Here is a 26,010-nt window from a genome sequence, read left to right as displayed (position 1 = left end):
TAATACTACTGCAATTTACCACATGCATGAATTATTCACTTTCAATTTGTAAACAAATTTTCAGCATTACTCCTATGTGTTAAAGATCGCATGCTCGATCTGTAATGAAAATCATAAGTCTGAAAAAAATGGAACCAGTGGGATTCGAACCTGCCATCTACTGCTTTCCGGGCAGCGACTTAACCACCAGGCTATTCTGGTTCATGGCTAAATCACGATGAACTGGAATTCAAATACCCTTGATCCTCTTCTTTCTGACTCAGAAAGAATGAATCCAAAGAAGAGGATCGAGGGTATTTAGATTCCAGTTCATCGTGATTTAGCCATGAACCAGAATAGCCTGGTGGTTAAGTCGCTGCCCGGAAAGCAGTAGATGGCAGGTTCGAATCCCACTGGTTCCAATTTTTTCAGACTTATGATTTTCATTACAGATCATGCATGCGATCTTTAACACATAGGAGTAATGCTGAAAATTTGTTTACAATTTCTTCCTATTACAGCCTCTTTATTTATTCACTTTTAGTTAGATCAAGAACCTACTACATCTTGTTCACCAGAATGTCTATGATAATTCTTATTATATTCTATGGGACTGTACAATATTGATTAAACAATACCTATCTTTAAAGGGGAAGTTCACCCTGACAAAAAGTTTATTGTAAAAATAGCAGAAAAAATAATAAAAAATTGCCGAAGGTTTGAGAAAAATTCATAAAATAATTAAAAAGTTATTAGAATTTCAATTATTTGATTTGTGACGTCATATGCGAGCAGCATTCCCACATAGCGAATGGTAAAAAATCAATGAAATGTCATTTTCTCAGAAAATTGAAAATGGTTTTCACTGTACCTTTTGTATATCAATAGATAAATCATTTCACACCCGATCATGAATAGAAAACAAAATTAAGTCATCAGGAACCATACAAAATTTGAAATTCATGCATTTTATATTACATAACACATGGGGCAGCTGCTCATTTATGACGTCACAAATCCAAAGCTTTGAACTCTAATAATTTTCTTACTCTCTAACGGATTTTCCTCAAACCTTCACCAATATTTTTTACTATTTTTTTCTGCTATTTTTACAACAAAGTTTTCTTCAGGGTGAACTTGCCCTTTAAGGTGTCTTTTCTCCATGATTCATCATTCAGGGTTTCGCAAGGCGTGCTCTCGGAAAGGTGAATGAATTGAGTCAACTAGAACAAATCAGTTCTGCCCCACCTAGCCTGGAGGTTGAAGCAGTTTTCAGACAGGCAACCGTGAAGGTAAATTAATCTAGAGAAGATTGATTTAAACACTTTTGTCACATGAGTCTGACTTAAGAGCAAAATTACAGTTTATTTCCGTTTTTCCAAATGAAATCTTATGCACAATTGGAAAGAAAATGATGTAGAACATCCCCAAATTTGTCTTTTTGCTCTAATTTTGAAGATAGATATTGATAGTCAAGAACTTGAATGACTATTTGTGGCTTTTGATATACAGAGTATAAATCAAATTTGAAAAGATGCACTTCTTCTTGAGGCTTGGAGAAAACATGTTGGAAACTGCAAATAAGTGCATTTTATAGTCCTAAATATTTTCCATAGATATGCTAGAGACAGTATGTAAACAAACAAACAAACAAACTGGTTTAAGTTGTTAAATATTCTTGGCACTTCAATGTTTGTTGTGTTTTAACATAATATTGGTCTGTGTTATTATTTCCATATTCATAGCTTGGCATCATGGTGTACAGACGTTCAGTGTTTGACCGGAAACGACCCAAGGGACTTCTGCGTCCTAAGACAAGAAGCAACGTGAAGGACTCACAATCGGTGAGTATCATTATTATGTAGCAGATTTATTTGTAACATAGTTAGGGGATATTTCATCAGTTAATGGGCTTAGTTCATACCATATCCACTAGAATTTACTTAAAAGATTGAAGAGTTCTTTAAAAATAATGTATGAATAGCCTTATAGTAGCTAGTGTAGTATATGGATCTAACTCTAAAAAAGAGTTATTTATTTCTATATTTCTTTTATCTATTTATTCATTGATTTATTTATTGTCTTTTTATTAATCTCTTCATTCGTTTATCCTTTTATTCATTTGTTTATTCCTTACTTACTAGGGCTAACTAGGCGCATAAAATGGGCTGTAAGGTGCCTATTATAAAAAAAGCAATTGACAGAAAATATTTTACTATTGATGTATTTGTATATGTACTTATTTTACTGTCTTTATTACAAATGACATTCCCTTCCTTTATGGAATCATTTGGGATATTAAGTAAACTGTAAGGCAGTGAATTTACCTGATTTGATTTGAAAAATAATGCCACACCCTAGCCTACCGAAGTCCGAACGGTCACTCTAGTAGCCAGTGATGGCCGCCTCATCTGGCATAAAACCACCAAACAACGACTAGATGACCTTGTTAAGAAACAAGGAAATGTGAGTACGAGTGTGTGGTCCATGCATCCAAGTTTCTCATCCATCCAGTGTGTCTATACATCTAACTAAAATAAAATCTGAATACATAATCAAGTTTGCTGTGCACTAATTCCATCCATATCAAACAAGAATGTTTATAACGGTTTGTGATGCAAACAACTAACAAGCGATGAGGCTCAGCATTGACTTCGTAAGGATTTGATTATTGCTTTGCTTACTTTTGCTACTTTGTAGCCATGAAAATTGCATTTGAATTGGCTGTTCTTTTGCTTTTGCAGGCCAATTCTGTCTGCTTTCACAGATTCAGATTAGCTATACATGGTAAAGTAGGATTTTAATGCATTTAATATGTATAATGTACAACTCAAGTCTTGTCTTTTTAGCATCCAATTCAACACGGTCTGATGATATATAGTCTCTTCTTGATGAACTTTGAACTGTTGATCTACTGTACTTGTTTTTTAGATTCAGATTATATACAAGGATTGGGGTTTGCATTATTGCAAAGCTAAATGTTATTGTTAGGGTCATGAATGCACATGATGAAGGCATAAGGTTTACATCTTAAAACAACTTCAGAAATTGTCATTTCAGTGAATGTTGTAAATGTCATCATTTTGATTTGCATGTTAGAAATATGTTAGTGGTTGATTATGAAAAAAATGGATTGCATTTGTACATCAAGTGTTCTGGCATATTCATTTCATACATGAAGTTTTTGTTATTGTCAAGTGTATTTATTATTCTTTTTGTAATAATTATAGTTGTTCATTTAACCAAATCAATTGTTTGAAAATGTATGCAAATCGGATGGAGAATGAATTGAATAATTTTTTCAATAATTGTTGTTCCATATTCGACCTCAGTTTATTTCTACATCTCTGGATGAGTCTCTTTGTTCAAACTATCCCATACTTCCCTACCAGTATCAATGGCAAAGAAGAAACAAATGAAAAAGAAAAGGGAAAAAGGGAACCTTTTGGTCTTGACTGTTCATAGGACTATTAGTAGCTGGTGTTTTAAAGTTCAAAAAGAAGAATTATGATTTGAAAAATGATGAAAAAAAAATTACCGGGGATCCACTGTTAAAGCAAAAAAAATAAATCAAATAATTTGTGTTCTTGCATAGCCTGAAAAGGTTTGTATATCTTCTTAGTTAACTTCTAAATTGGAGGCACGATGCATTCTAAATAAATTTTTGACAGGTTTGTTTCTATCTCTTTGCAACCCTTGATGTATTCACTTGTGTGAATTTTATCCCCATACCTCACATCTTGAATAAAGAAGTTATATTATTATAGCAAGATGCTGTTCCTGAATGTACATGTACTGTGAAATCAGAGTTATTCCCCTTTTGCTCAATACTTCATACAAAATGCTTGATTAAAATACAACCTTCAAACTTTGTTTTTAAAAATGTAACATTTTATGGGACTAGGCTTCACGCTCTGTTTATAGTGCACTGCCAGTCCAGTATTACTGTGATTGCCGTAATGAGCCATTTGCCTCAGCGGGCAGACCGATTTTTGAGGTCAAATCTGTGATGGGCATTGGAAAAATATGAAATTTGATGGTTAGAATCTTGAAGCACTGCTAGTTTCATAAAGGCTTAAACCAATCAATGGGCTTGTACGGTGTATTTAAAGGGGAAAAAAATATGAGAGTTGTTTGTATTGGGATGTAGTATCCAAGTATCACGGTGGGGGTGGGTGGGGCCTGTTGGGGCATTCTAGGCTAATGCTCCATATGTCGTTGAGCAAATAGCTACTAATAATAAGTGTGTTTAACAATTGTGCAATAATAACAGCCATACATTAATATGACTTTAATACTAACCCGACACTTATTTCTAAGATGTTGTGAATAGCAAACTTAAAGTTCAGACTCTCACTGTTGTTTGGTAGCTTTTATTTTAGATCAACTTTGAAAGCTAAGTAACATCTCTCAAAACTTTTACCTTTGCAAGACATTTAAGGTAACCATGGAAAACTACATTTTCTAGTGATATATTTGGAATTACCTGTGGTCTTCATTGCTCGTGATATTCAAATAATGATTTGAAAATGATAAAATTCATTACTTTTTCTAAGATGAGCAAAACAATTTATTTATCAGCAATTGGCATATTTCTTCATGTCATGCATATGCATTAAATGTTGTTCTGTATATTTTTATGAACCCAAAGGAAAAATGATCAGTATTTTTTTTAAACAAAATTGTTTGCACATGTTTAAAGAGAAATGAGAGACTTGATTATAAAGAAACCATTGTCAATGTACACACTTCAACCATTGTTTTTTTATGGCTTCATTGTGTTTCCCATGAATGCCAAGCAAATTTCATCCTTGGATTGGTAACACATTCATATGGGGCATTGCAATAAACTTGCATTCAATTCCAAATCAAGTGTAAATCCCAAATTTAAGCATAAGTCCTTTGTTTAGATACAATTTTCTAGTTGATTTGCATATTTTGGCAACTCAACTTTCTTGCAATGATCAGTTATGCTCGATTGTGAGACTTACACTTGATTTACAATTGAACGTATATTTCTTCCAGTATACCATGCACTGTAAAAAATGAAGTGCTAATTTAGCGCTTACAGTGCTTGTATAGTGACTGCACTACGAGTGCTGATTTTCTAGTTTAAATTTGAACTAGAAAATCAGCACTTGTAGTGCAGTCACTTTATAAGCACTGTAAGTGCTAAATTAGCACTAATTAGCACTTCATGTTTTACAGTGTGAGATTTATTAATTTTGCTTCTCAAGTAACTAGTTACAGCTTTTAAATGAGAAAAACAACAACACCTTTTTTGTTAAAAAAAGGATTTAATTTTGAAGTATGATCAAAGTAATGAAGAGATTGTCATGAAGAACCCATTGTCATTGTACTTATTGCATCTATTTTTGTTTCAATTTAATGTGTTCTAGCCTCAGAATTTTTGTGAATTTTATCATTAAATTGGCAACACATTCTTACATTCACAATCATCATTCACCCATTAACAGTTGGAATCTTCTTTCACAAATTTGTACCTCTGAATATTGTTTTCAGAGATATATATATATATTCTGTTTCATTTCAATCAAGCAGCATTACAAGAAGATATAACTTTTTCCAATTCAGAATTCTCAGAACAATAAAAAAAAAGCCATTTGATTCCAAACATATGCGAAGTATTCTGTTGTGTTGCTCTACAAAAAGGGCTGTCATTTGTATCAATCAACTTGTGTGAGCAGGCTTAATGATCCAATTATATATTTTTCATTATCTTATTTTAATTTGTCATCATATGATTTGAGATTGTCTCTGCATGATTTTAATTTGTCTGTATATGATTTTTATTTGTCATTTATGATTTTAATCATGTTGTCATTTCAGTTTTTCACTATTGAATATGTACATAAGGAAAGAGCAATTTGTTACAGACCTTTGCCAACTTACATGTAGCGATGCTATTGTGTATATATCTATTGTTTTCCCCAAAAAATGAAACTGAATTGGCCAAGTTAGGCCAACCCCCTTTACCACAGTTGTCAGTAATTGCCAGCGGCAGATGCATGCAAGCCAACGGCTTCAGCCTTTAAGATGGCGGCGTGATGACGTCAATGCAGAAGGTCTATTCACATAAAATCCATTGTACTGGAACTCGTCTAGAGTTATATCCGTTTATTTGCTTCACCATGTAAACTGAAGAGTACTTTCTTCATATCTTTATTAGATCACATGGCCTCGCACACCTGTAGAGAAACTACTCTCAGATATGTTTGAAGGCAGTGCTGCTCAGTTCTTGGCCATTCTTGAGACGCTGACTGACAGTACTCGCAGGACGTTGCTGACCAGTCCAGCTGCACCGGACACTGAGGATTATATCTTGGATACTTTCTCTGAGCTCTTCTTTGCTGGCATGGAGATCATTTCAGGTAAGACATTTATGACTTGTTTGATTATAAATATTGCAGAGCTAGAGAGACTTTCATAAACATTTATTGTCAGGAGGTTATTTTGCTAAGAAAAATCAAATTCTTAAAGACTTAAAAAATTTAATTTAAAGATGTCCTTGTTGAGACTCTCATACAGATTTGGGTAAATATTTTTAGTTAGGGTTGTCGATATCTCAATAACCCTATCATGTTTGTATTGTATCTTGTTTACAATTTAGGAAACAAAAGGTTTGACGTAAGAGTCATTTTCTTTAAGATTCAATCTTAGAATATGAATAATTCATATAAAATTATCTGTGTATCTGTGCAAGTAAAATTTATCAACTATTACAATAGTTCACTATATCTAAATGTCTCCATAGGTGAATGGATGCCAATTATTTAATAAAAAATAAATGATTAGAATGGATGTATTTTAAAATTGATAGCATATTAAAGATAACACATTTTAGCTGATTCAGATTTTGTATAGATGACATTTATTTGATGGAAAAATATAGGATGAATGCATTTTAATATTGATAGCACCTTTTTTTAGATAACACATTTGAATACTGATATTTTTCTATTTGATTTCAGGTGGAGGAGGGAACCAACCTCGTAATCCTCAGTCAGTCAACGACATCAATCTATCAGGTGTCGTCCTGGATAAATCCTTGATAGAAATGGCCTCGCTAGCAGAAGATGGCATCCCCATCTCGGCTGTTGTCAAATTCCTGAAGTCAGCCTACAACTATGAGCAATGGGAGGTGTATGAAACACTGGTCTATCCTACCATCGATTTTCTCAAAGTAAGGCTCTCTTATTCTCTTTTCATTCATGATGAATGCTGATTTTGACTGTGATTCTGCATCCAGTTTGAATTAAGTAGATATCATCGTAAGGAAAGGAAAAACAATTAGTATTGATGTCAGAAAATGTACAAGATTAATGCATATTAATGTACTCACATTGTTTACCAATGCTTATATTAGAGACATTGAAAAGGGGTTTTATTAAAACTGTCTTCTCGCTGACATATCCAATTTTTTTTTATTAAAAGAAACAACAGTAAAATGCATGTCACTATTACAAGTACGATTCAAATTTATTGAACATTTGTTCCTATACTTGCGATATAAGATAAGTTAAATGTCATGTTATTATATCTCTAGCTATTTAATGTTTGAGGAGAGACAGTCATGAAGTCCATATTTTTCATTTTATTTCTATTCGTTGTCAATTAGAATCAACCGGACAACCGATACACCCATGAGCTGCTCTCTGTGGAGATCATGCAAGCGATGGAACCACTCAATCCAAACAGGAAATCTAAGAAGTCTCATACTCAGGTTGAGGAGCAGATCAACGAGATTGCTTCCCTCCCTCTCCCTTTGGCTCCTCCAGGTATATGTATATACAAATATCATGATTCAAACTGTTATACTACAGAATATTATACTACCAAAATATTATGATACCAGGCGGGTGTTTCATAAAGATGTTTGTAAGTTAAGAGCGACTTTCATTACAAACACCCGGTGATCCTTTCTTAGGTGTTAATTCAACACCAATGTATATTCAGTGTACATCATTAACCACAAGAAAGGATTACCAGTCGATCGTAAAATCGCTTGTAACTTACGAACAGCTTTATGAAACACCTGCCTGGGTCCCGTAACACAAAGGTTAGCGATTAATCGTACACTTGATTTTCACGATTGATTGTACATTGTAGTTAATGGAATCATTTCGAGAAAAATGTTCTACAATCATTGCTAAGCTTTGTATTACGGGCCCCAGATGTTATATTACCAAATATTGTAATACAAAAGAATTATGATACCAGATGTTCTACTACCAAATATTGTGCTACCAAATATTATACTACCAAATAGTGTACTACCAAATAGTATACTACCAAAGATTATACCGGTAATACCAAATATCAAACTACTGATTATTTTGTTACCAAATATTTTACTACTGAATATTATACAACAAATATAGTACTACCAAATCTTTTTGCTATCCATGGGAGTAGATAAATGCTGTAATTGCAAAGAGATTTAGTTAACCCAATGATCAGATTTAACTCATTAATCACATTTAGCCACAGAGAAATGTCATCTTTTATATTACAGGACTCTGAAGCAGGAATATTATAAGTATACAAGTATATTATAAGTAATTACTATAATATAATCATTTCGATTCTTTGTCAAGGCTCCATATCATCTCAGGATCATTGGGTTTATCTAGCAGAAGTCCTTTCATCTTGCTCCAAGGATCTCTCAGCTGTAAGTCTGTGGAATTATGATGATTTGATATTTTGTATAGTAGAAGTTGATATTTAGGTATTGAATTTACTCCTTGCTAGGAACTTTTTGTTGGTATTGTGACGTTAACTCCAGTTTTGTGTCCAATTACATGGTAATTCTATATTTTAATGGATTTCATATATCCTTTTCTGAAGACCATATAGATTTATCCTGAAAAAGATTAATGTATGTGTGCTTTACATGTTATATTATCGTAAATTCTGTAACTGAATAATCCCTGTACAAAGCGTATGGGAGTTACAGAATTCAGTAATAAATAAATTGGCACTTACGCTTTAAAAAAATCTTCCTCACAATTCATGTTAGAGTCTTCCAAGGGCTTACAAAATCTGCTGGATTAAGGAGACTAATTTTGGTTATGTCCTCCATGACCTTTAACAATTGTGTCCTGACAATGAAGAATTCATACACCACACATCTTTATGTCTCTCCAGGATTCTGTTGACTTGGACATGGTTGTAGATGCCACCCTTTTCCTTTGGGCTAAGGTAAAGACTGTCTTCCAACGAGTTCAGACTGGAGCATCCGACAGTGGCAAGTACCTGCAGAAAATGGACAATCCCAATAAGGTGAGAATGAAAGTGTTGTAACTCCTGTAACTCCATGTAGACAAGATGCACTCAGTACATGTATCTCAATTTTATGAGATGGACAAGATTCAGGCCTTATTTAAAAAAATATTTTTAGGGAAAGGTCACTTTTCTGCAGGGCAAATTTCTATAGTACAGCACAAATGAGTAATCTTGAATAGGTCACAAAAATATCCATTGCCAATGAGCAGGCATCCAGCGCCATGGCCTTGGTGGCCTTGAATTAATTTAATCCCTAACTTGAGTTCAAGTGATAATGTGTCCAAATCCTAGCTTCTAGTTTGAAGGCAAAAGGATACTTTAATACCTTGTGCAATATGAATATGTTTTTTTTCTGCCATTTTCATTTCCCTCTCCTGAATATTTTATCCAAGTTACTGTTGCCAAGAGCATAACTACTTATGCTTTTTCAATCTATTCCCACTCTGACATTGTATTTTAAAATATATTTTTTTTTCAAATAAAACATTGCATGAAGAAAGTTATTAAGGCCATTATTTTGACTTTACTCTTGCAGTGGGTGCACATTTTGAGTGTTCTCCATGAAGTAGTGTATTGGTGTGGTATCGCCAATGTAGATCCCGGACTTACAGCTGAGATTGGCATCAGACTTGCTCTAGTCCTCGAGAGCCAGGCAACTACTGAGATGAAAGAAACAGGTGGGTATCACATGAAGGTGATAATGATGATGAGGATGTTGGTGGTGATGATGATGATTAGGATGATGAGGATGATAATGATGATGAAGAGAGTGATGGTGGTGATGAATGATGATGATGATGGAGATGATGATGATGACTATGATGGCAATGATAACTGATGATGATGATGATGATGAAGGTGATGATGATGGTGATGAAGATAATGTGGGTGGTGGTGGTGGTGCTGTCGCTACTGCTGATGATGATGGGGAGGAGGATGAGGCTGATGGTGATGAGGACGAGAATGGAATGCAACCACTCTCTCTATCATATCAATTAAGACTTTTGTAAGACATGATATTACTAAGTCAGCTTAGGCAAATGTAACTAGTAATAGGTAAAAGAAATTTGATCTTAATGATGGACTGCATCTTGTTGGCTTTTGTATATCTTCAGTCTGGGATATTGATTCTTCTTCTTTTAGCTAAAACACGTTCTATGGATGATCATCAGAGTGTTGAAGAAGAATCACCTCCATCACCACCTTACAAAGGTATGATTCATATCTCATTTCTCTGTTACAATCATTTTCCAAGTTTGGGAATAAGTAATGAAGTGGTAAACTTACACTCTTTGTATTTTTGCACAACCTTGTATTTCCTGAGATGCCAATGCAGCCCCAGAAAGACCATGGATTTTCTGTTATATCTTTTCAACTTCTGATACTTTTAGGTATATAAAGTCTAGGGACAGTGATTTTCCGTTTCTAAAAATTGCCTTTTCCGTTTCAGAAAATCTTGAATTCCGTTTCAGCATGTCTGAAAACGGAAATTCCGTTTACATAGAAAACCAATACGCAATGAGTAGCGCAATGTCAAAATGCTAGCGTTGGTCAAAATTTGCATCTACCAATGTGCTAACATCGCTTTAAAATCCATTTTAATCGAAGAGATTCGAGCTAAAAAACTATTTAGAGAAACATAATCAACATTAATACATCCTCACCTTTCATATTATTAGCATTATTTTATGGTTACATGGGATTTTATTGCTGATTTGGGGACTTTTTGGATATCGTTTTGAGCAGTCGACGACTTCCGCCTATCCGCCATTTTGTATTTCTTGAAACACCGTGATCATTGTATTATGACCGAACACAGAGGGCAGCAACACACGGCCGTATTCTGTCTTATATGCGGACGTCAGTGTAAACTAATTTAGATACGATCGAGTGATGGAGGGGCTCGAGTGTAGTTACGATGTGTTGATTGTCATGATTGTTGTTGCAAAGTGAGATCGTGTTTTTTCAGTTGATATTCGTATTTTGTTGAGGATTTGGGATCAATTTCTGTTGATATTTTGTGCATTTTGAGAAAAAACAAGTTTTCCGTGATTTTCCGTTTGATAAGCCACTTTCCGTTTCAAAAGGCCGATTCCGTGAATTCCGTCCGTTTTCCGCGATCGCGGAAAATCACTGTCCCTAAAAGTCCTCTACACATGGCATGTATGATTGATATGCTGCATTCACTCTTTCTATCAAAAAATTTAAGTAGAGCATGATATAATGATATAGTTCATTGATCTATTTTATATGTAGGCCTACTGTAAACTCATTTAGGATCTGCTAGCTAAAGAGGCACATCTCGAGATACATTAACTGTCAAAAACTCTTGAAGTTTGTAAATGTAAGCACACTAGTTTTCATTCAAATTATACATGTTGGAAAGTCCATAAGTTACTTTTTTAAAAGCCTGTTAAATGATTGTGAATCTTCCATTCACTTTCAGAATCCTTGTTTTGGAATGAATGTTGAACCATTGGGTATGGAAAAAAGCCAAAGGTATCACAGTCCTATACTTTATAATTTTTTAGAATCACCATTTAGGAGTGAAGGCCGTACCACCGGGTTGGGAAGAGCCAGCGGTATCACCACGTATGCTGCTTCTATCCTCCAGCAAGGTCCGCAGGAACAGCTCCTCCTGGCTAGGGAGATCCTGGAGAGAGCCTTACAGGGTGTGTCCTTTGCCAGGTCTGCTGTTGCCCTGACGGATGGCAAGTCCATCGCTGATGTAACCTGGGTCAAGGTAGATCACGAAGAAGAATATGTGTTCAAGGGATGTCTTCAGGAGTGTTAAGAACTGCCAAAGATGAGGATCCAACTTATTTAAATAAAATGCATTAAAATATTATATTTGAGCAGTATTCCTAGATATTAAAATATGCATTGTCAATGTCACCATTAATGCTTCTAAATTACATATCATTTTAATGTATTATGCTTGTTAGTACCATTTCTTTGTTACGCTACATGTATTTGGAAATATTGTTGTACGGTATTTTCTAAAGATATAAAGTCATGAAGTTATTGTACAATGTATTTTAATCTTATAACTTTCCTGATATTAAGGTAGCAGAGAGATAGTTTTCCATGAATTCTAAACATTTCATTACTCATTTGGCCATAAAACAGGACTTAAACACATCTGCTCCACCCACTGATAACCAACCAGCTTCTCAAGCCGATGATACCCAGCCGTCTCTGACCACACCAGCTCCAAACCCTCAGGAGGACGAGGAAGGTGCTGATGGAGTCTTCAACACCATCATGGACCTTCACCTTGAGCTGCTGTACATGTACCACAGGGTCTGTCTGAAGCTGGCCCAGACCCAGGGGTCAGGGGCATGGAAGAAGTCCCCCAAAGAGTCCAAGGGATCGGCCAAAGCGTCGGTCAAGGCGTCAACCAGAGGATCGGCCAAGAGCACGGCAGTACCTAGCAGGATTGGTAGCACCAGGATGAGAGGGGTAAGCTTTAGGAATGTAATAGGTTTTATTGATGGGTTTTATTACACTACTTTTACTTCATGTAGTTATAAGGGGATAATGAGGTTGTCATTGATTTCCAGTGTTGAGTCCAAGACATTTTCAGACTGAGACCTCTACTGAGACTGAGAAAATGACACACACGAGACAGAGACACAGACTCTTTAATGATTAGAGACTGAGAGTTTTGAGACAAATGACACACAATATCTGTCCTATGACATGTCTCAAGACACCTACCAGTGATGATTTGCAGGTAAAGTGTCTGAATACATTCACATAAAGTGCTTATTGTAGGGGTGAAGTATCAGCTGCAGCATAACCTGTTACACCCTTTGATGAATATTGAAAGATATTGAAATGTATTAAATCAACAGTTAGATTAATGATCCCTTCTTGAATAACATTGTTTAATATACACTTACAGAATGAGCTTGACAGCATGGCTATCGATACCGTTGAGGAGCTACTGGATTACTGTGATAAGAACCTTATTTCTAAGGCACTCTTTGCCATGCAGCAGGCTTTACAGGCTGATAAGGGCGCTGGACCAAGTCAACAGCAGAAACAGCTACTACAGGTTAGATCTTGATACTCCATTCTGGACCCATAATTATGTGACACCTGAAATGATTAGCTTTTATTCCTCAAATTGGCAACAGTGATATTTTTGTTTTAAAAAAAAAAAGTCAGTTAAGATATGAATAGAGATTAATACAGAATGTCAGAAATTGGTGACAATGCATGCAGAACAGTGCATGTTTTTATGTTTTCACTGCTATTTCCTGTGATATGTATAAGTAAGATTATTCATTATGTTTATCCCATTTACTTACCATTGGTATGACAGTGTAATATAATATTTACCTTGAAAATTGTAATATTTCCAGTGAGACAGTTGTAATAGTTTACTGTTTCCAATTTAAAATAATGGTATTAATTATGGTAAACCTATACCAGTAAGAAAAGTGATGAGGAGCTTACATAATTGTTTTCAGTTTCTTTTGACCCTCCAGATCTACCTCTGTTTGAAAACTATTTTCTAGTAGAAAGTTGTTAGTTGAAAGTTATTTACTTCATATTTTTCAGGATGCTATGAACTATATCACCAAAGCCCAAGACCAGGAATTGAAACTCTTCAACCACAATGCCAAGGAAAAGGATGAAGGCAGTGTACGAGAAAGTGGTGTTCCACCAGCACCATTACTTGTATGTCGGACTGATAATAGCATGGTGTTTAAACCTGCTCCTTACAACCCTCCTCAGAAGGTGAATTTAAAAAAAAATGTATTATTCTACATATTTTTTATAATTGTAAATGAACCCCCCCCACATTTACAATTTATGGCCATTTTTTTTTGGCTTATTGGAGTAATTCAGTATAGCAGGCATCCTTATGGTTGAAAACTTTATCATGTGATAGTGACATTTTATTCTTATAAAAGCTATTTGGAAAATTGAGTCATTGAAATAATAATCATAAAAATTGTACACCACTTTCATCACAACTTCAAGAATCTGAAATTACTACACAAAACAAATGGTAATTTACTGATAAGCATGAGAGAAAAAAAGAAAAAGGAAAAGAACTCTTTGTTTTCAGTTTTCTGTTCTTAATATTCAAAAGAAGATGTAAGCCATCAAAGTGGGAGAGTTCGTAGAATTGAATTACGCTTTCCTTCAAAGTAAAATAGTTGATTATATTGTATGAATATCCTCCATTGTAGGGGATTGTCATTATTTTCATTCATTTCTAGATATGTCTAAAAATAGAGGACAGTACCATATTGCATTGGACGTGAATTGTAATAGAATAGAAAGTGGTTGTTCATAATCTTTTGGTATCCTTCAAGGTTGCATGGTATCGCCTGTTTGCTCGGAAATCAAGTGGGAGCAATGTTAAGGTCAGATTAAATGACTACACTCTACCTGGAACTGGAGAAGAGGTAAGACGTACTGCCTTTATATTTCTGTCTTTATCATACACCTGCCAAACAAGTTTGAAGGGGTATATTATTTTGGACTTATAAGCAGAAATTTCAACTCTGATATTGAAATTATTTTAGCAGATAATAAGGGTATTCAATAAGAAATTAAAAGAAAGGTTTGATTAACAGATAAAAAGTACCTTAATAAATGTCCTTGGTGTGTTTTTTATTCTCCTTAAAAGTCAGAGCCATGTTTTGTTTGCAGGAGTCCCGCTAGGTGTCTTTCAAAGAGTTTTTCTGGCAATCCCCATTGTTTTTCGTCTATTATGAATGTGAGGATTTGCAATTAAAACTCATATGGGATTCCTATGTGAAAGACAGGTCTCTGTATTTCAGTCAGATGCCTTAGCAGGAATTCTGATCAGCTTCTTTCACAAGATAGTTTCCCCTCACTCTGTATTGTTTTGTCTAGGCTGAAATTAGGAGAAAAAAAATAGAAATGAAAATGTGCTTTAAAGTGGGATTCCTGGGCCCCATCTTACAAAGAGTTACCATTGATCCGATCAATCGTAACTCTATGGAAATCCATCAGTGTCATAATTTTTTTCTCCGAAAAATTTGCACAATGTCCTTTTTATGCAAAGAGAAGCGCAGTGAATTTTCAAGAAAACAATGAATGCATGAATAAATATGACAGCTAGAAAATATTTTTGAACAAATATGCATAATAGATGTTGATGTTGCTGGCCGTCCATAGTTGCGATTGATCAGATCAATCATAATTCTTTGTAAGACGGGCCCTGGAGGAAGATACAGCTTGGACTTTTGTTGAGATGTCTTGCTCAATAATGTAATGAAGAAGAAAAACAATTTCACTTTCAATTCATTATATCATTAATATTTTCATTTCCTCACCTTGGAGCATTTTATGAAAAGTTTTGCCAACTATTGGCTGATAGTGAAAATCACAAAACTTTTCCTGAAACACTCCTGTGGAGATAATCCTTTTCATGTTGTCAACATTTAGTTATGGCAATTCTCTTTTGACAGGTCCCTGCCTACGACTGCGAGCTCCATGTGACGGGGTTAAAGGTCAATGAACGTTATGTGTTTGCCGTGGCAGCGTACACCGATGATGGTCAGCTGATAGGGGATGCTATAGGAGACACCAGTAGACCCATCCTTGCCTCGCATCCTTTGCCTGTACTCATGACATGGGCATTCCTTGGACAGGTCAGAATATTTTATTACTCTTGTGTTCTTTGTCTTGCCTCTGCACTCTAAAAGTGATGGCCAGAGGCATTATTTGAAATCCATTTAACTTAGACATTTAACTTAGTGAGATCCAAATGTTTCGCAATTCCATGTTATTTCCAAAGTGCCACTTGAGTGAATGATCTTTAATATTATATGAAACTTTTTGGTGTATTTCTTTATTTCATTGGTCAGGGATGCCACTTTTCCGTATTTATACGGAATTCCGGCTTTTTTCCTGCTATCTGTCTTATTTCCGTATTTCCGACTTTTCCTGTTTTCTGTGTATTAAAAAAAACCGGAAAGTCCTCCTTTTTTCCCCCCTATTTCTTCCGATTGCGATGCATGTCGATCGACCGAGTGAGAGATATTTCCCCGAGATATTTGCTTTTATACAGTACATAAATTATAAACGCGCGCACTGCCTACTACGTTCATTGAGTTATGCTTTTATCAAGGCTTTCTGATTAGAATTATCGATATCGTGGCCAATCAATGCGAGCGACAAGTTCCAAACGCACGCACATAGACAAGCGCAAAGCAGCGGCACGAATCGCGGTATAATAGCGACTGGTAAATACGTCTGTACAGATGATGACGTCATCAAAGATGGCAACTTACGATGACCAATGAAGGAATCGAGGATGACTAAGTTTTTATCATCATTTGAAAGGAATTAGCGGTAACTGCGGTCTAAGGTACGATGTTTCTGAATTTTATATATTTTCTCGTAAGTTTGGATGTAATTATTTTTTTATAATGTGACATTTTATGTACCAAAAACGATCCGAAAATCGGGTTTCCGCCGAATGTTAGATACGCTGATACGGAACCCAGGGAGCTCCGGCCCGGAAAGCGGGCCGGAGCTCCCTGGGTTAGCTGATACGTTGTCTTTATGTATGGGCCAACAACTCTTCAGTCTATGTATTGGTGATCGAGTGGAGCCAACGCGGTTCAGCTGAACAACCAAAATACAGAGACTGAAGCTTTTGGTCTAGCGTTCTATGAGAAACACACAACTAACTACCGTCAGTTTTTCAAACCTAATTGACTTCAAAGTCATCGATCACAACAAGGTAAGAAACCACTTGGTCCTCCCCCCCCCCTCCTTTTTTTTTTTTTTTTTTTTTTTTGCTTGTCCAATTTTTTACCTGTGACGTGTGTCCATCCCAAAATTAAAGGTGGACCCCCCCTAAAAAAATTTTCTTGGACACTATCCCGGCCCGCGATAAGTTTCAGTATTTTTGGAGGACACCTAGTGGCATCACTGATTGGTTAACTGGTCTGAAAGAAATAGCCCCAGTGTCTACCAGCTTCAGTCATCATCAGTAGATTGACTGGTTTAACTCATGTCTTGTTTAGATATTAGTAAGGATTTAAATGATAATGAGAAAAAATAATCACTGATGACTAATTTTGTTCTCATCCATTCGATATGAACCAGGCTGCATACCAGGTTGGATGTTATGACATTGGACTGACAGCCAGTAGGGTTCTATGGGATCACTTTGTGGCTCCCATTCCACCCCCGTCTGCTGAGATTCAGACAGAGACTGCAAGAGAAGACTACCAACTTACACTCAGAAAGTAAGTTATGTAAAGATGTGTCTTATGCCTTAGTTTTACAGTGAACCAAGCTATAAAAAAATTGCCATTTTGCAGCCATTTTGTTAATATGTTTCATGCACTAATTGATTTATAGATATATACATAGACAAGATTTTTCAGCTGTTTTTCAAATAACTACAAAGCGATGTAAAACAGCTATTTACAAGAGAGAGAGAGAGAGAGAGAGAGAAAACGGCTACAGAACTGCAACTTGCTCACTGAATTTATAGCTTGGCTATTTAGATAGTTACAATAAGTCTGGGTAAAGGCTTTTTATCATGTTTTCAAACATTATTCTAAATATCCAAATCCCTATCCTTTTCTGTTTTCTATACTAATATCGGTGATAATCCCTACTTATGATCTGTGATAGCTTCATTGCAAGTAATACTTACATAATGTTTCCCTGTTAATTATTTTTAGTGAACAGTTATAATACAGAGTTGACTGTGAAATATTTACAATTTATGTTGCATAAGAATATATTGAGCAAATTTTATTACTGCCTCTTTACATGCAGGTTGAACCCGCAGACGGCAAGTGTAGCCTCACCCCTTCTACTGAGAATGTTCCTGAGTAGTATCTTCATCAATGTTGATATCTCCATGAGAGATGGAAGCATCTACTGCAACAAGCTCTGTGACACTGGACCCTACTATAAAGGACAGGTGAGTCATATCCTCACAAGGGTGATGTTGCACTAAAAATTCATTTGCAATCAATTGTAATTATGAATTTTAGATTATCAATTGACGGATCAATTTTAACTACCGTAAAGCAATTTCTACTTTCTGTCAAAAGAAATAGACAGGCGATCATTTGCAGTTTTGGTATTCATTGCATAACTTGTGATTGATTTCTCAACTAGAAATTGATTTGTGATTGATTGCATGTTCCTTCAGGGGCCCGTCTTACAAAGAGATACGATTGATCCAATCAATCTTAACTGTATGGAGATCCATACATACCATAATTTTTTCTACCAGAAATTTATGCGTACCATAATTTTTTTCTACAGGAAATTTGCACAATCTCCTTAATAAAAAGAGAGAATCACACCGGATGCTCAAGAGAATGATGAATGTATGAATATACATCATATCTGGAAAATATTTTGTACAGTTTTGCATTTTAGATGTTGACGTTACTGGCCGTCCATAGTTGTGGTTGATAGGATCAATCGCATCTCTTTGTAAGACGGGGCCCTGAAGTATCTATGTGAATAGCTGTAACAATATTAATAGTGAACTAAAGATTTTTTTTTTTTTTTTTCCATTTCGCCTACTAGTAAAAAGGGAAATATTCTCAATTTTTTATGCTAAAATGGTATTACTGATTGGGTTTAAGGTTTACATTCGATCTCCTTTAATGAAAAAAGAAATATGAACTACTGCAATGGCTAACAAACATATTGACCATGTTTTGTTTACTAATGTTTCAGACACAAAGATTGTTGAACTGTGAGAGAATGCTTGTGGCTATTGAGTTAGCTGGTTGGTTGAATGAGACCAACATGGCTCTTCAGGCTGTTGTACAGTGCTATGGACTTCTGGCCCCGGTCATCCATTATAAGATCCCATCGATTCCTGTTGTACAGGTAAGTAACTTCTACCTATGTTTTTATTTTTATTTTTATTTTTTTTGGGGGGGGGGGGAGGAAGAGGGTGTGAGGTGGGAATCCAAATCACACTCCTTTATTGATAGTAGAGTAAATACATGATTTGTCTTTTGTTTCTTTTTATTGATCAATGCTGCCTAGAGTTCTTGGTCAAACACTTTCTCTTAATACTATTCAGTTTAATTCCACAAAAAAATTGTTATGTGACAGAGAAATCTATCAGCTTAAAAAAAGTAGTAGATAGAAATACACTTACTTTGGAACTATATTTACTTAGCAATAGTGTATTCTGGGTAAACAGGTTCTAATTTTTTGTGTCCATAGTATTAAAATGATTTGAATAGCTTAATATGTGCATCTTTTTCAAAGAGTTGCCCTTAAAGTCACAAATTTTGAACTACCATGACCATTATGATGTTTGTAGGTGTTGACTCAGTGCTGTGCAGTGCTTCAGGACATCCCCAACAGTATGAGACAGCGTCGGCAGCAGTCTGTTTCAGACAGCCTTCATCACATGGTTGCTACAATCACTTTCTACATGGCCAAGGTTCTACGGACGTGGAAGCAGAGATCCCTCGCCAATCACGTCATCGAGGCAGGCAAGAAGATGCTGGTTGTAGAAAAGGTAAGGCCCAAGAAATGCAGTATCCAATGTTTCAAGTCACACAAATTTTCAATAAAATTGACTTGATTACGTTTGGTGAAGGTTGATGAGCTGAAGGAAGTATAATGATGATGATGATGATGATGATAGTAATAATAATAACAATATATAAACAATAATAATAAATAATGATCATAATAATAATAATAATTGGATTTATATAGCACTTTTTGCAAAGGATACAAAGCGCTGTTAATGGCACAAGACAATTTAAGGTTTATAGTTATACAGGTATGTGTTAAGATGTTTTTTGAAGAGATCAAGAGGAGAGATGTTTCGGAGAGATGATGGAAGTTTGTTCCGAAGATGGGGGGCAGGAGATTGGAAAAAATTGAAGCTGGCCTGTTGTCTAGATTTAGGAATGACATAGAAAGAAGCAGATGAAGAACGAAGAGAGTATGTTGATCTTTGTTGCTGAAATAGCTAAGAAACGTAAGAAGGAAGTGTGGTTGACAGAGATTTGTAAGTTTGAACAAGAATTCAAACAGGATTATACCTATAGACATCTGTGATGTTGCATTTTAAGTTGAGGACAAAATGATACATATTTACATGTGTATAATATGTAGGATATCACGACTACTGAGGAGCATTGACAACTGTTATAAGCCACTGAATTCCATGCATCTGATCGTCTCAGAGCAAATTTGTTAGCTAAAGTCACTGACAAGGTGCTTCAGAAATCACTTTCCAGATAATGAACGATTTCCGATCTTTATCGCAGGATGAGAAGGGTGGGAAGTCAGAAGGAGGACACATGGACTTCATCGAGGATGGTGAGGGTGGCGTAGGAGCCAACGTCACCCAGAAGAAACGCAAAGCTAAGCGGTCAGGACAACCATCCATAGCTCTGGAAGGTATTCAGAACGAGGAACTGAGTGCACTCGAAGCCCACATGCTCAGATTGTCTCGTCTAGGTAGGATTAATAGGATACCTATAAAGTTTATATACCCTATATACTTCAATGTTAGTTTTAATTTAGGGGCAATTTCTGCCTTTTCTATATCCTCTTCATAATAATAATAATAATAGACAGTTCTTGTATAGCGCATATATCACATTATAAATAACGTCTCTATGCGCTTCCAAAGGACAGGATATTATTACCCCGGTTGTAGCTCAAGCAGCCTTCCAGCACTAAGAGCATTTCAAGGAATAAATTCCTTCCAGGTACCTATTCACCCCACCTGGGTTGAATGCAGCACAATGTGGATAATTTTCTTGAAGAAGGAAACTACGCCATGGCTAGGAATTTGAACCCACGACCCTCTGTTTCCAAGTCCGGAGACTAATCCACTGGGCCACATCGCTCCATTTTTTCCTCTTTCTCATTACTCAAGCTTTTTAAATCTGAGAGCATTGCCAGTTTTTATATGAATTTCAAAAACAAACAAATCACTTCAAAAGGGTGCAACCTGTATGGATTAAGACATACACATGTGCATACTATATGGAATTGCCCATTTGTAGATTAGATCTAGAAGAGAAAATGATATATCTTTTTCTGTCTTTGAAATGTCCCTTTTGAAATAACTAAAAATGCCATAAAATACTTATAAAGAAAGTTACATAGAGAGAGAGAGAGTGAGAGATTAGCCCCCCCCCCCCCCAAAAAAAAAAGCAATGATATATATACTTAGACTAATTTTGTCTGTTAATCTAATTTTCATTCTTTTGTTTTCTATTTAGTGTATATTTTTACTATTTACCCTCTTCTATAAATTTTTCATTCTGTTTCTTAGCCCAAAATGCTGATGAGTTGACTGGATCAGAGGACCCTAACATCCTTCATGCGTTCATAGCCACCCTCCCAAGCAGACATGCATATCGAGAAGGTAAATACATGTGATTAATCATATTTCAAGCAATTTTGTTGATACGTGGACCACTAACACTCCTGAAGATGGGCAGTCAACCTTCCCAATACGTTGAGTTTTCTCTTCCGCTCCACAACTCTTCTTGCTGACTTCTTTCACCTCTCCAACTACTTGAGCCTATTACCTTTTCTAGTTTACAGTCCTTGTAAGGGTTTATTTCCAAATTGCTCTAATGCCAATTACCAACTCATCAACATCAGTTTGTCCACTATCCTCATAGTCTAATTGCCATTACGTCCACTCACCATTTTGTCTAATAACCAGTTGGTCCAATAGCCATTTAGTCCATATACCACTTGATCTAATTGGACTAAGTGATAATTGTGCAAAATGAATGAAAATAATGTGGGTATTAGACCAGCTGCTTATGAGACGAAATGGTCATAGACGAACTGGTGATTAGACAAAGTGATGATTGGATCAAATGGTTAATGGATGAAATGGCATTAGATTAAATGAAGGTAGACAATGTGGTGAGTGGACGAGTTGGCAATAGATGAATTGGCAATTTACCCTTTTAAGGACTTGATTTAAGGACTTGACTTGTACTTGATTTGTATTACTTTATATTACTTTGTATTATGTTTTTTGAATGGAAATGAAATAAAAAGAATTGAAATTGAATTGAAGGACTACACTCATCTTAGAAAGGAACACTCTACCTTCCCACCTTCCACTTTCTCACTTCCCCATCCCACTTCTACTTCTATTCACTTTTTCTTAGTCCATCTAGGACTCATCACATGGTGTACATGATTCTCCATATTTTTGTCCAAGTGAAAAATCATGAATGGGATTCCTGCTGAAGATGCAACCAAAAGTAGCGTGGACTTTTGATAAGGTGCCTTTAAACATGCAGGACATACCAAGTTAGCCAACTTATCTCTCTTGTATTGACTACATTTAAGATGAGTTGTAAACTATATTCTCATCAAGCATTCATCACCATCCTCTTTGTTCTGGACCCATGCAGTCCTTGAAACTATGACTGTTTATTTTGTTTTCTCAACAGTGGTGAAGTTCCGTCGTCGGGCTCGTTACCTGGAGTTCTTTGTACAGGTTGTACAGAAGGCATTGAGTGAAGGTCTTGTAGATGTAGCCATTGAATGGTGCGAGGAGACTATCACATGGCTTGTCAGGTAAGGCCAATAATAAAACTTACCCGATGTTCAAGGCATAGGAGTAGAAAAGAGCCAATTTATATCATTGCAATTATATAATTTGAAGAAATAGACTGAAATCAGTAAAAAAAAGTCATCCAAATTGGGCACGATATAACAAAGTTATGACGACTATGTTATAATACTCCCTATATCATTTTATTGTAACTCTAACTGTTCTCTCTTTATTGGTGGAACTGCTGCCAAAATTTATATGTCGAGCAATGTCTGTTTTGATATGTACATTAATATTATATATTGGGTGCCAGAGTTTGTCTTATAGAGACCCCCACCCCCCCATGATGATATCATGTCCCCACTTTCCTTTTTCTTATCTTATCAAAAGAAATGATAATTACTTTGTATTTTCATGCATGCAAAGCAGTATACAGACCTCTATTTTGTGGAGTAAAAAAATTATGTTAAAATCTTACATAATAAAATGCAAAAAATCAGTGAGAGAAAACATCAGCTTGCCCTTTTGCATATCCATAAAGACGTGCATTAAACTTTTTCACCAAAATAATAATTGTAGACCATGCATTCATTGAGATCTACCCATTGTATGTGAATATTTCAGACGGAACGACCAGCTGTCAGCTGTGAAAGCTACCCTTAACAAGGGTCCAGGTGGAGCTGCAGTGGCTGGGGATGATCCTAAGAAATATGCTGCTGCTGTTCTGGAATACTCAAAGGTAAACTCCCCATTTTTCCATTTTCCAAAATGCAAACTTAGCATTCTTTTTTGTCCTAAACATCTAATTCTGCAATACATTCCCGAAGTAAAATAGAAAATCTGATGAAACTTATATCAGTTTTGACAGAGAAATAGGGATTTTAACTTAATGTGGTAATCCCTTGGGACTGATTTAAAGAGGTGGTGTGAATTGATACATGGTACAAAACCATGGACTGTGTAGGTATTGTCTACTTAATTACACTGTATTTTTGTCGCATTCATTAAAAAAGTATACAGGTAATTATAAAATTATATGTTTGTTCCAAGTGATTATGTTTTGAAGTATATAATTTTCTTTGTAATTTTGAAATTCTAGACTGCCAACGCCAAGCAAGCTCAAGCCAAGCACCCAGATTCCAAGCCTGCACCGAGACGAAGGAAGAAAGGTTTCCAGCTCCTAGTTCACATGAGATCCAACATTCGTATGTCTGACTCGGCCAAACAGCAGCAGGAAGATAAAGAACTCCTGGTATTGTTGATGTTATTTATACAATCCACCCTGTATTATTTATCTGCTTTTAATATATTTTTAATATATCGCTTATCTCACAATATTACTAAGCAATTAACAGATATTTTATTACCCACGTGCAGTCTATGCACCATTTCCACTCCCTGGGGAGTATTCCAGCAATGAACTGTCAATTCACTTGCATTGCTAAGCCAACGACATTGACATTCAAATCCTACCACATACCCATTGGACCCTTGGGTGGAGAGTGGCTTAGTGATGCTACTGCCTCCTTGGGATTTGAACAATCCAAACCCCTGATTATAAAAGTTGAGAGTCAGAACCACTACAATGTGACACTTGAATGTATTATGAAGACCACAAGAAAAGTGGTCTTTATGAACAGGGGTCTTGTATAGATGGGTTACTGTAAGATTTGTTTCAATGGGAATATATGATTCGAGGGAAACCAAAGTTGTAGTCTTTGCAAGACAGGTGGTTTGATTGGTCGCTAAATCTGGTTTGACTGTATTTTCCCTCTTTGTCTTTATCTCTGACTAGAAAAAAATATATGAAAAAACATATTTCCGGAACCTTCAAAGGATCAAGTTTGCCACAGTTGCACTTGCAACAAGAATTTCTTTTGTGACCATTGCTCAGTTAATGTGAAATCAGTGGGAAATGCATTCTTCACAGTTAATGACATCACAAAGTTGCATGTTGGATTTCTTACAACTACTTCTGATCTTCAAAGATTTTGAATTTGAAAAGATTTATTACTCCTTTGTTAACATTGGTATACAAGACAGTACAATTGGTAGCTTGTACATCTAAGATACTTTGTGTAGCTGATATGGCCTTGTCTTATCTGAAGTAAATTTTTGAATAAAAACTTATCTAAGGAAAATTTTGATGAATTTGTAGCTGAAGGAAATCAATACCTTGAGAAGAAGTTGAACCCACAGCCGTCTGATTGAAAGGGAAGAGTCAAAACCACTAGACCACTATCTTTCTCTTTAAAAGACGGAATCAATTTATTACCTGATTGACTCAATTCAGTTCTCACTTCTAACATTGTCTTTAATTACTTTTGTGTAATTCCAAAGGCTTTTGACAAGTTGGAGTGTATCTACCCAGAGTTCTACCGCACTGCTCGCAAGAAGATGCGACTGAGACGCATCACTAATGACGAAATGCCTTGGAGATCACAGGTAGGATTTCAGGGTTGCCAATTTGAACTAAGTGTAGTGATTAAACAGTATTTAGCTTGATATTTTATATGCACCTGTTTAGAATAATTTAAATGCAATTTTAATTTGATGCTTTCTGCAACAGAAGTGTTATGGAGAAAACTCTCTATAATGAATGCTAAAAGGGGACAGAAACAAATTATCTTTACAGTGAAAGAACTCCATGTGCAGGTCCCCAAGTTACATCCTCCAATATTAAAAGGACATAGAAAATGCTGGGATTCTTTGAACAGGTGGTCATTCAAGCACTGTTGACTGTACAGTTTATTTATTGAGAATTTTCTGATTTGAAAATAATTATTTCTCAAGTATTGATGAACAGGAGATAACTATGTACGGTAAAGTTATCTAAATATATTTGTTTTTACCCATTATCAGATGATGTATTGTCATTTAACTTCTTCATATTTTTGCAATATGTATTGAGGATTTTTTTTTCCCTTTGCAGTACCCCCTTTTTATTTTACAATGATTTACTCAATTCTATTATTTGATATATCTGCAGATGAACATCCTGCAAGGTTTGTGTCACTTTGGTCAGTTCCTGGACAAGGTTGAGAAGAGGAACAAGCTTCTTGGTCCAACAGTTGGTGATATCTACAGGTTTGTCAAACATTCTTCACTCTCTACAGTTAAATGGGTAGCTCAATGGGACACCGTTGTTCCCCTTAGTTTTCAAGACATGTAGTTTTACA

At 35.7% G+C, this 26,010-nt stretch overlaps 1 protein-coding gene across 8 annotated transcripts in view; it reads left to right on the top strand.

Moving 5' to 3' along the window:
• The window catches only part of LOC129255982 (cilia- and flagella-associated protein 54-like), a 67,120-nt gene that overhangs the window by 14,889 nt on the left and 26,221 nt on the right, over positions 1-26,010 (top strand). For 6 of the 8 annotated variants that reach the window (XM_064096206.1, XM_064096205.1, XM_064096207.1 and 3 more), the window contains exons 8-34: positions 1,158-1,271; positions 1,725-1,823; positions 2,341-2,445; positions 6,170-6,371; positions 6,972-7,183; positions 7,619-7,778; positions 8,598-8,671; positions 9,148-9,282; positions 9,821-9,962; positions 10,429-10,497; positions 11,817-12,028; positions 12,415-12,747; positions 13,193-13,345; positions 13,855-14,034; positions 14,619-14,711; positions 15,744-15,926; positions 17,392-17,534; positions 18,076-18,223; positions 18,997-19,152; positions 19,598-19,798; positions 20,562-20,754; positions 21,581-21,673; positions 22,728-22,854; positions 23,456-23,570; positions 23,931-24,083; positions 25,172-25,276; positions 25,821-25,918. In XM_064096206.1, the coding sequence (XP_063952276.1) occupies positions 1,158-1,271; positions 1,725-1,823; positions 2,341-2,445; positions 6,170-6,371; positions 6,972-7,183; positions 7,619-7,778; positions 8,598-8,671; positions 9,148-9,282; positions 9,821-9,962; positions 10,429-10,497; positions 11,817-12,028; positions 12,415-12,747; positions 13,193-13,345; positions 13,855-14,034; positions 14,619-14,711; positions 15,744-15,926; positions 17,392-17,534; positions 18,076-18,223; positions 18,997-19,152; positions 19,598-19,798; positions 20,562-20,754; positions 21,581-21,673; positions 22,728-22,854; positions 23,456-23,570; positions 23,931-24,083; positions 25,172-25,276; positions 25,821-25,918 (3,998 nt within the window). The remainder of the gene's footprint in view (positions 1-1,157; positions 1,272-1,724; positions 1,824-2,340; positions 2,446-6,169; positions 6,372-6,971; positions 7,184-7,618; positions 7,779-8,597; positions 8,672-9,147; positions 9,283-9,820; positions 9,963-10,428; positions 10,498-11,816; positions 12,029-12,414; positions 12,748-13,192; positions 13,346-13,854; positions 14,035-14,618; positions 14,712-15,743; positions 15,927-17,391; positions 17,535-18,075; positions 18,224-18,996; positions 19,153-19,597; positions 19,799-20,561; positions 20,755-21,580; positions 21,674-22,727; positions 22,855-23,455; positions 23,571-23,930; positions 24,084-25,171; positions 25,277-25,820; positions 25,919-26,010) is intronic. The other 2 variants (XM_064096209.1, XM_064096210.1) reach the window with 1 other exon arrangement.

Source organism: Lytechinus pictus, chromosome 3, assembly GCF_037042905.1.
Source record: "Lytechinus pictus isolate F3 Inbred chromosome 3, Lp3.0, whole genome shotgun sequence".
Taxonomy (NCBI): domain Eukaryota; kingdom Metazoa; phylum Echinodermata; class Echinoidea; order Temnopleuroida; family Toxopneustidae; genus Lytechinus; species Lytechinus pictus.
This window is presented reverse-complemented; position numbering and strand designations above follow the sequence as displayed.